This window comes from Schistocerca piceifrons, chromosome 4 (assembly GCF_021461385.2).
Source record: "Schistocerca piceifrons isolate TAMUIC-IGC-003096 chromosome 4, iqSchPice1.1, whole genome shotgun sequence".
Classification (NCBI taxonomy): Eukaryota; Metazoa; Arthropoda; class Insecta; order Orthoptera; family Acrididae; genus Schistocerca; species Schistocerca piceifrons.
Window position 1 is genome coordinate 187,572,843 of NC_060141.1, and position 10,377 is coordinate 187,583,219.

Sequence of the window (10,377 nt, forward strand, 5' to 3'; positions counted from 1 at the left end):
GAGCTCAAAATTGGCTTTGATTTTATATGTAGTAGTAAGTGGGTACATTGAGTGTGTTAAGCACTGTTGGCATGGTTTTAATGCACAAACGTGTTTTACAAATTAATCAAATTAATTAAATTATACTGGATAAACTTCCATATGATAAAAAATCGTAAAAACGTTTGTGCATGGGAAGTGCACTCAACATAGCCACTTACTACTAACAAGGAAATTAAAAATTATAGAAACTAGGTCTACATTGCAAAAATAATTTTTATTTCCACAGGGAGTCACAGAGCCTGATAAAAACGGCTAAAAAGTGAAATTTTCTAGATCTAATAATTTTCAAAGCAACAAGTTCTAGTAGAAGAAAGCTTTTCTTAACGAGAAAATTTGTGGCTGCAAAACTATAGTACTGTACCAAGTTTTGGGAATAACCATTACTTAATATTCAAACTTTCTGTAACATGAAGACTTTGAATTCTGGAAAAAGTAAGATGTTTGTAGAGAAGATAAGAAGGAGCAATTCAAAAACAAGCAAATGCTATACCAGTTCAGCCAGAAACATTATTAGCCTACTGAAATTTTCTTCTCCACGTTTTCTTTATAAGTCTTAAATTGTGGGTAGTTTCTCATAAAATGTATTTCACCATAAAATAATCAGTCTGTTGGCTTCAGTAATCATAAAATTAAATTATGAATAGAAAAATTTTATGACAGCCTGCTAGAATAAGAAAGTAACTGATTTGTGTGACAGTCCTATAAGTGTCATTCATAAAATGAGATCAAATGAAGATTACGTTATGTTGATGTCAGCAGCGATTCAAAAACAAGTGTGATGCTTCCACCTTACTCTGTTATAAAATGAGAGCAGAATTCTCGAACAGATAAACTACTGCCTGCTTTTGCAAGATGGTGAATGGTCATTTCGCTCAAGAAACAGAGGCTGTGTTACCAGGAGAGTGACTCACACCATTGAAACCATTTGACATCGCCGACATCAACTTCACTGTGCCCTTAGCCCTGTACACCAGATAATACATTAGAAAGAATTCGTACATTGCTATATTTTCACCTGCAACATCATGTGACTTGCTCCTATAACTATGCTTTGATATATCATGTGACACACTTCTTCAATTGATTGGCGACTCCATAGTGTCCTGTGCACTACGACCAGATAATGGGTATACTTGGAAGAAGAGACAGCATTGGTCGTATTTTTTTTTTTTTGTTTATTATCGCAAAATCGATTTTCGGTCACTTAGTGACCATCTTCAGTGCTGTAATATATAACATAAATTAGTAAGCACTGGTGTCATGGACTCTATGTGATCGCCATAAGCTTATTGACACCAGTGCTTACTAATTTATGTTATATATTATAGCACTGAAGATGGTCACTAAGTTACCGAAAATCGATTTTGCGATAATAAACAAAAAAATATACGACCAACGCTGTCTCTTCTTCCAAGTATACACTTCTTCAAGCTGAACAGTGGTCTGCAGAAGATAATCAGTGTCCAGCACAAGCTACACTGATGATGAAACTGACTTCCACACACAGAGAGCTGATGGATCTCTAGCAAAATATGACCAGCCAGACACATTATTACTTCATCCAGCAAGCCGTTACAGGGAAACTGATCAATCCACATACCTCTTGCTGTGTAGGATGGTGAGAGAGGATGGTAGGATCTGTCAAATGCTGCTTGAGGGTCTTTTTAGGTGGCTATAGTTGGATAAGAAATGCCTCTACACAAACTCAGCCAGCATAATAGCTGCACAAAATTCAATATCAATTAAAAGGGGAAGAGGAACCTTAATCTCATTTCCTTGTAGTTTATAAGTTCACAACATTGTCAATAGTTCCAGAACTAGACATTAGAAGACATTTCAATAACAGCAGAAGGCAGTAAAAGATTACTAGAAAAGAAAAAAAAGAGTTGGCCTTCTTATTAGTGCTCTAAGCATCCATGACTTTTATCCATCAAGGACAGGTTCTTGAAGACTCTCGCTCAGTCATATCATTTTTATGCAGGATAATGTTTGCCCACATAGTACGTGGAGGAAGGCACAACAGAAGCTCTATATGAACAAAAGAGGTGAGAAGGTACTCTCTTTAATCCTACAAATTTCAGAAATCTCTAATTCTGACATTCACTTCAAGTGGTTATCCCTCTAGAGCAGAGGTTCCCAAACTGGGGGGCGCCCCCCCCCCCCCCTGGGGGTCGTGATGTTGCAAGGGGGGCGCGGGTGGAGCTAGCGGTATGAACCTAATATTTCTTTTTAATATCGATATTTTAATAAAAATGAATTAGCAGGTATTAATGATAGATTATGGTGCTAAATGCAATCGTTTGGCGTCCCACTTCCCGCAATCCTATCTCAATAACATATCCTAGAACATACAGCTTTTGAAGATCACGTTTAGAATGTCACGTTTAGAATGTCACACACAGAAACTCTCAAAATTACGAAGGCGATATGCGTTAATTCTAATATATCAGATTTGTAAACAACTTACTTCTGAGAATTGGAAAACAGAAAAGTCAGGTATTAACTATTCCGTACATCTGTACACATGAACTGAACGTAATCATGTTATAACTTTTAGCCGCAGTAGGCTATGTTCAACAGAGTAATAATCACTTCTACTGCGTAACTGCAAAAATGCCGTTTTATTACCCTGTCAACCCGCGGATCCCCATGTGATGCGATTACAGTGACTTTAATAGACTGTATACACTTCAAACGAACTGGCGTGTTCGTAATTTGGACGCCAGGGTTATGCCCTGTGTCTCCAGAAAAATGTGCACGACGTGAATGCGAAACTAGTACAAGTGTTCGTTCTGAGCAGAACACTTCACGCCGTTCTGGAAACATTGCCGTGTCTGCTAACAATGAAACATAACCCAGCTAGGTAGACAATGAAGTCCATTAGTGAGGCTATTTTTTTTTCGAACGGTCAGTACTACAGCTCTTTCATTCGGATTACTTATCTGACAAACAGTTATTTTTCTTCTGTCTTTTTGAAATACGGCATAATTTCGTTTGAAATTAGTGTACGTTCTTTGCTGCGACAATGGCTTCTTTTGGTACGAGTACAGATAACTGCTTGGCACTGTGCACAGTTTCCAGCGATGTGTGAGGTGTATCCATGACCTTACTTAATTACTGTGAAATTTGACAACCAATTCATTGATGTTATCTCAAAACTTATAACGTTTCGTTTATAAGTAACGAAAGATAGGGGCACGAAAACAATTTTCGCATAAAACCCCTGGTTGCACTGCTCAGAACAGCACCGCGGAACAGGTAGCAAATTCTTAGGGTGCCTGTGGGCTGTTTCCGCCCTAATCTGGGAAAAGCTCGTTTCTCCCAGCAAGAGCCCTGCTCGGCCATCAGGTCGCAGACAGACAGCCTCACAGGTTGTCATCTGAGGTGCCGACAGACGACAGTAGCTTTCCTTTATTTCAGTTGGTTGCTTGCAGTTGCTGACACATCTGATGTATTGGATTTTGTTGAAATCGTGTTGAATCTTTCACAGTTGTGCCTCAGTAAAATCAGTGTTAGTGCGAAATTATAGTGTTAACTTCTTGTTTTCTTTTTACTTCACCATGAGTGCCATGAAAAAACGTAAATATAATGATGATTATATCAAATACGGTTCTGCTTCTATACAAAAAAATGATGTTGACCAGCCGCAATGTGTTATTTGCTATGAGGTATTGAGCAATGATTCCATGAGACTTCTCGTCTGGAACGCCATTTGTGGGCAAAGCATGGTGCATTGAAAGAGGAGCCGAAGGAATTTTTTGCTGCAAAATGTGATAATTTGAAACGAATGAAGTTGGACACTGCTGGATCCTTCGCTCAGACATCAGAAAAGGTACTGGAAGCCTCGTATGAGTTATCGCTACTTATTTCAAGGACAAAGAAAAGTCATATTATCGGAGAGACACTAGTCAAACCTTGTTTGTTGAAAGCTGCTGATAGTGTTCTTGGGTCAGAAAGCAAACAAAAACTTTCACTAATACCACTTTCTGACAATACTGTGAAACGTCGGATTGATGATATGGCCGAAGACATACAAAATCAATTAGTTACGGCCGTCAAACAATAGCAGTTTTTCGCAATACAGTTAGACGAGAGTATCGATGTTGCGAATTGTTGCAAACTGGTAGCTTTCGTTCGCTACATTGAAAATGAAGCAATTAAAGAAGAGTTGCTGTTTTCTACATAGTTAAAGACAACTCCAAAAGCAATTCCTATAATGGCAGCCATCTCTGAATTCTTTTGTAAAAATGAGTTATCATGGCAGAAACTGATAGCCGTGTGCACAGACGGCGCCCCATCAACGCTTGGATGTCGCTCAGGATTGGTGCAGATGGTCAGAGAAAAATACCCTAGTGTTACTGCTATCCACTGTGTAATACACTGTCAAGCATTGGCAGCTAAGACACCTCCAAAGGAACTCTATGATGTCTTGAAATTGTGCATCAAAATCGTGAATCATATTAAAAAGAGTGGTTAAATTCCAGGTTATTTACAGCTCTTTGTGAAGACTTGGGAGCAGAGTATAAAACACTTTTATTTCATACAGAAGTACGCTGGCTCTCAAAAGGAAATATGCTAGGAAGATTATCTGAACTTCGAGACGAAGTGATGCAGTTTTTGGGAAATAACAAACAAACTGAATTGTATGTGGAATTGAGAAAGCCCATAGTTCATGTTGCATTGGCTTATCTGTCAGATATTTTCGAATCTTTAAACACATTGAACTTGAAATTAAAGGGTGGAGAGTCAAACATAATTTTTCATCGGGGAGCCATCAAAGTGTTTACTGATATGTTGCAACTATGGAAACGTAAAATTTTACCCTGCAGTAATTCCTGCTTTCCCAGATTGTTTGGAATCCTGGAAGAAGCCCGATTTCAAAACGATTTTAAGGATACCGATACTAAGAGTAATATATCGAACCATTTGCAGCACCTCATTGATGAATTCGAACGATACTTCCCTAACAGTTGTGATGATAAAATTTATTATAGGTTAGCGACGGATCCATTTCACGTTAACGTGGATGTGTTGCCAGACAGACTACAAGAGGAAGTCTTAGAAATTAAAAATGATTCTGCAGCGAAGTATGACTTTGAGAAGATGGATACGCCTTTATTTTGGGTGAAATATCTCACAGTGTATCCCAGCACAGCAGAACAAGCACTGAAACCGTATTTACAATTTTCAAGCACTTATTTGTGTGCAAAAGAGCATTTTCAGCGGCAGTGGCGATAAAAAATAAGCTTAGAAGCAAACTCAGTCTTGCCAATGATTTACGTTGTGCAGTTTCTACTATTCAGCCAAGAATTCAAAATCTTGTAAAAAATATGGAAGCTCATCCTTCACATTGATTGATTTGTTTGTTTCTTGCCATATGTGTGTGGAAATAATATTTTTATAATAAATACATTATAATAGATCTTGTTATTTTCCTCCTAACTATCCTTACATGTAGGTGATACTGTAAAATTATAAAAAACTATTTCGAAGAAACAACGTAAAATAGACATAGTGAATCTGATTTAAATATAAATACTGCGTTTGATCCTTATGGATTGTGATGTTACGTGTGGTATGTTATTTCAACTAATAATAATATTTGTTCTGGATGAAGACACAACGAAAGTTTATCCTAGATATGGCAAGCGAAGAGTAGTCCTAAAATCGTATACTGGTGAAGAAATGGTGTGCAGCAAGGGAATGTAATCAAGGTAAGGAAGTTGTTTTATTTACATTTTTTAAAGTTCTGCGTAGTCTGCAAAATTATTTCGTAAAACTTATTTTTTATTTTTTGTCTGGTTCTGGGAACTGGGCCTTTGTCGCCGTTCAGTAACTGTCGTCGTTGACATAAATGCCAACCTTGCGCAATGACAATGGGGAGCGCTATAGGCTTACAAATCAGCAATGTTCATTAACACCGTGACTTAGTGACTATTTTTCATACTGAGTGAAAGTGATAAGCTACACTCAACTTCAAATAGTGGCCCACATCCACTAATCTGCAAAGGTCGCAAATATGTTTCCTTGTTTACCAAGGACTTCCTTTACTTTAGGAATGTCTTATAATCTCTAGACTAGACTGATGACGTAATAACAGCGACTCGATACATTAACAGCCCACGATGTTACATGACGTCACCATCACAAATTATTCAGTAGTTTCTTGATAATTAATAAAAATCTCTATTTTTTTAGGGGGGCACGGAAGTTTTCTTATCGGCAGAAGGAGGGCGTGACAAAAGTTTGGGAACCTCTGCTCTAGAGATTGACTCGGTTATGCAGTATGTTTAATGAATCTGTCTGTTGTAAGCTCTGTGGTGTAGGCTACATCCAATTGTGAAAAAATGAATGTTGTGTTGCACTAGAAACATAGTGTTGTGTGTCTGTAATACATTAAAGGTCTTTGTTATTTGAAACAATTATAAGCATGTTGTATGTCCTTCAACTCTACAAGAAAAGAAAATGTCATGTGAGGCCCATTAGTCAGTAATCTTACAATATGAAGTGAATCTGGTATTTTTCCTTTAACTTATATGACAAAGTTGTACCTCAGTTCACGTCCAGTTCGATATTCTTCTCCATCTCCAATGGCCCTGCCGTGAACTGGACACTGACCTCTAACTTTCAGCCCTCTGCATCTGTACTTATAAAGCCACCAAATGGTTTGGACAGTAGGAGTTCTTAACCAGTTGACAGTATATTAATGGTCACTGCATGCTATGCATCTTGGAGCAAGTAATGAATCAGTTTTTCTGCAAATGAAAAAGTGAAAACTGAGTATGTAACAATGTATTAAAATACAAGCAAATCCCATTGACATTAGCAAACAACAGTAAAATGATGTTAAAAAAATCAGTAATAATGAAAGATAAAACATAATTCTCTTAGATAAAAAATAATTCACTGAAATCATAGTTTTATGGGTGCTGCATTTAGCAAGCAGGAACTATAACTGCTATATTAAATTAATGAATGATAAATAAATGCAATATTTCAGACTCATGTTTCGTAGAGCAACTTTGTATGTCTGCTGAAAATGTTTTAAGTGATTCATCATCCATATACTTGATAATATGTATACATTGGTGGAAAAAAATATAAATCAAATTTTTCAGGTTCTAATAGTTCACTTTGGCAAGGCAGTATGCCATACAGAAGCATTAGATTTTGATCAATGGTTGTGGTCTTTGTTCTTTGGGATTGGTGTTCTTGTATGGGCACAGATCATCAGGACACTTCCTACAAGTTGTGTTATACCTCAAACACTGTGAGTAAACAAGGTTCTCTATATTTCTTTTTAAGTGTATGTGACTAGACTAGAAATAAATGAATAATTAGAATAACTTTTAGAACATTGCTTTCAGTAATATCACCTAAAAAAGACTAAAATCCTTAAAGCATACCCATTTATTGAAACAAGCAATTAATTTTTAATGATAACTTACTGAGATAGCAGGAACTCTCAAGTTCCCAAGTAGTTTATTTATTTTAGTACAATGTGACAGATGTAGTCATTAGAAATAACAGTTTTTTAGATTGTATGTTGTTCCACTTGTTATACATTACAACAGTTACAGATCTATACTTCTGTAGTATTTCAAGTATTCACATACCTAATAGAAGCAGTGGTGGTGTAGAAATTGTTGAACATATTTCAAAAGCATTAATATTTAGCATACATCTTGTAGCACATGACAATTTACTGCATAATTTTATTTTCATGCAGTATATACTTTTCTGATACAGACTTGTAATGACTGGGAATAAATAAAAGTTATCTTTCAATGTAGTATTGTGATTGTGTAAATAACAATTTTTTGTACTACTGATATCATATCCAGCTATATTTATTTTAAATGTACATTAGTGTGGCAAGAATAAATGTGCTTGGTAGTGGTAGCACTTTCAGTGTTTTAAATGTTATTTAAATGTTATTTAGCTGTTAGTGACATTTGGGTAAGGGGTGAGAAAGAAGAGGAAGTGGGAGAATACAACGTTTACCTGTCAGGAGTCAAAGCAGGAATAGCACAATGGGGTGTAGGGCTTTACATCAGGAAAGAAATGGAACCCAGTGTAGTTGCAATAAGGTATGTAAATGAACGACTGATGTGGATAGATTTGACAGTGTCTAGCAAGAAAATTAGGATTGTGTCAGTATATTCGCATTGTGAAGCGACAGATCAAGATAAGATGGATAGTTTTTATTAGGCACTCAGTGATGTAGTTGTTAGAGTGAAGGACAAGAACAGTGTTCTGCTCATGGGTGATTTTTATGCCAGGATTGGAAATCGAACAGAAGGGTATGAAAAGGTTATGGGTAAATTTGGAGAGGATATGGAGGTCAACAGGAACGGGAAACAACTCTTGGATTTCTGTGCCAGTGTGGGCTTAGTAATCACAAACTCCTTTTTTAAACATAAGAACATTCACCGGTACACTTGGGAAGGCAGGGGAACCAGATCTGTCATTGACTATATAATAACAGATCAGGAATTCAGGAAGGCTGTGAGGGACACACGTGTATTCAGGGGATTCCTTGATGACACTGATCATTATTTAATCTGCAGTGAAATTGGGATTAGGAGGCCGAAAGTGCAGGAGGTCAGGTCCATATGTAGGAGGTTAAGAGTGGAGAAACTTCAGGATAAGGAAATCAGGCACAAGTACATAACAGCGATCTCAGAAAGGTACCAGTTAGTTGAATGTAGTCAATTACAGTCTTTGGAAAAGGAATGGACAAGGTACAGGGACACAGTACTAGAAGTGGCTAAAGAATGTCTTGGAACAGTAGTCTGTAAAAGTAGGATGAAGCAGACAGCTTGGTGGAATGACACAGTCAAGGCAGCCTGTAAAAGGAAAAAGAAGGCGTATCAAAAATGGCTACATACTAGAACTCAGGTATACAGAGAAAGTTATGTTGAAGAAAGAAACAAAGCCAAACAGATAATTGCAGCATCCAAGAAGAAATCTTGGGAAGACTTTGGAAACAGGTTGGAGACTATGGGTCAAGCTGCTGGAAAACCATTCTGGAGTGTAATTAGCATTCTTCGAAAGGGAGGTAAGAAGGAAATGACAAGTATTTTGGACAGGTCAGGAAAACTGCTGGTGAATCTTGTGGATGCCTTGGGCAGATGGAAGGACTATTTTGAAGAGTTGCTCAATGTAGGTGAAAATGCGATCAGTAATGTTTCAGATTTCGAGGTAGAATGGGATAGGAATGATGATGGAAATAGGATCACATTTGAGGAAGTGGAGAAAATGGTCAATAGATTGCAGTGCAATAAAGCAGCTGGGGTGGATGAAATTAAGTCAGAACTCATCAAATACAGTGGAATGTCAGGTCTTAAATGGCTACACAGGATAATTGAAATGGCCTGGGAGTCGGGACAGGTTCCATCAGACTGGACAAAAGCAGTAATCACACCAATCTTTAAACATGGAAACAGAAAAGATTGTAACAACTACAGACGTATCTCTTTAATCAGCATTCTGGGTAAAATCTTCTCAGGTATTGTTGAAAGGAAAGTGCGAGTATTAGTTGAAGACCAACTGGATGAAAATCAGTGTGGGTTTAAGCCTCTTAGAGGTTGTCAGGACCAGATCTTTAGCTTACAGCAAATAATGGAGAAGTGTTATGAGTGGAACAGGGAATTGTATCTATGCTTTATAGATCTAGAAAAGGCATATGACCGGGTTCCTAGGAGGAAGTTATTGTCTGTTCTACGAGATTATGGAATAGGAGGCAAACTTTTGCAAGCAATTAAAGGTCTTTACATGGATAATCAGGTAGCTGTTAGAGTTGACGGTAAATTGAGTTCATGGTTCAGAGTAGTTTCAGGGGTAAGACAAGGCTGCAACCTGTCTGCACTGTTGTTCATATTATTTATGGATCATATGTTGAAAACAATAGACTGGCTGGGTGAGATTAAGATATGTGAACACAAAATAAGCAGTCTTGCATATGCGGATGAATTAGTTGTGATGGCAGATTCGATTGAAAGTTTGCAAAGTAATATTTCAGAGCTAGATCAGAAATGTAAGGACTATGGTATGAAGATTAGCATCTCCAAAACGAAAGTAATGTCAGTGGGAAAGAAATATAAACGGATTGAGTGCCAAATAGGAGGAACAAAGTTAGAACAGGTGGACGGTTTCAAGTACTTAGGATGCATATTCTCACAGGATGGCAACATAGTGAAAGAACTGGAAGCGAGGTGTAGCAAAGATAATGCAGTGAGCGCTCAGCTACGATCTAATCTCTTCTGCAAGAAGGAAGTCAGTACCAAGACTAAGTTATTTGTGCACCGTTCAATCTTTCGACCAACTTTGTTG

At 37.4% G+C, this 10,377-nt stretch overlaps 2 protein-coding genes across 2 annotated transcripts; both read left to right on the forward strand.

Moving 5' to 3' along the window:
* The first annotated feature begins 3,602 nt into the window (after nt 1-3,602).
* Nucleotides 3,603-4,108, forward strand: LOC124795713 (protein ZBED8-like). Its single transcript, XM_047259795.1, has 2 exons — nt 3,603-3,710; nt 3,767-4,108. Exons 1-2 carry the CDS (start codon nt 3,603-3,605, stop codon nt 4,106-4,108), a joined length of 450 nt encoding a protein of 149 aa, XP_047115751.1.
* Nucleotides 4,109-4,614: 506 nt separating this feature from the next.
* Nucleotides 4,615-5,396, forward strand: LOC124795714 (SCAN domain-containing protein 3-like). The gene is made up of 2 exons (XM_047259796.1): nt 4,615-5,166; nt 5,235-5,396. The coding sequence occupies exons 1-2, from the start codon at nt 4,615-4,617 to the stop codon at nt 5,394-5,396; spliced, it is 714 nt and encodes a 237-aa protein (XP_047115752.1).
* Nucleotides 5,397-10,377: the final 4,981 nt, after the last annotated feature.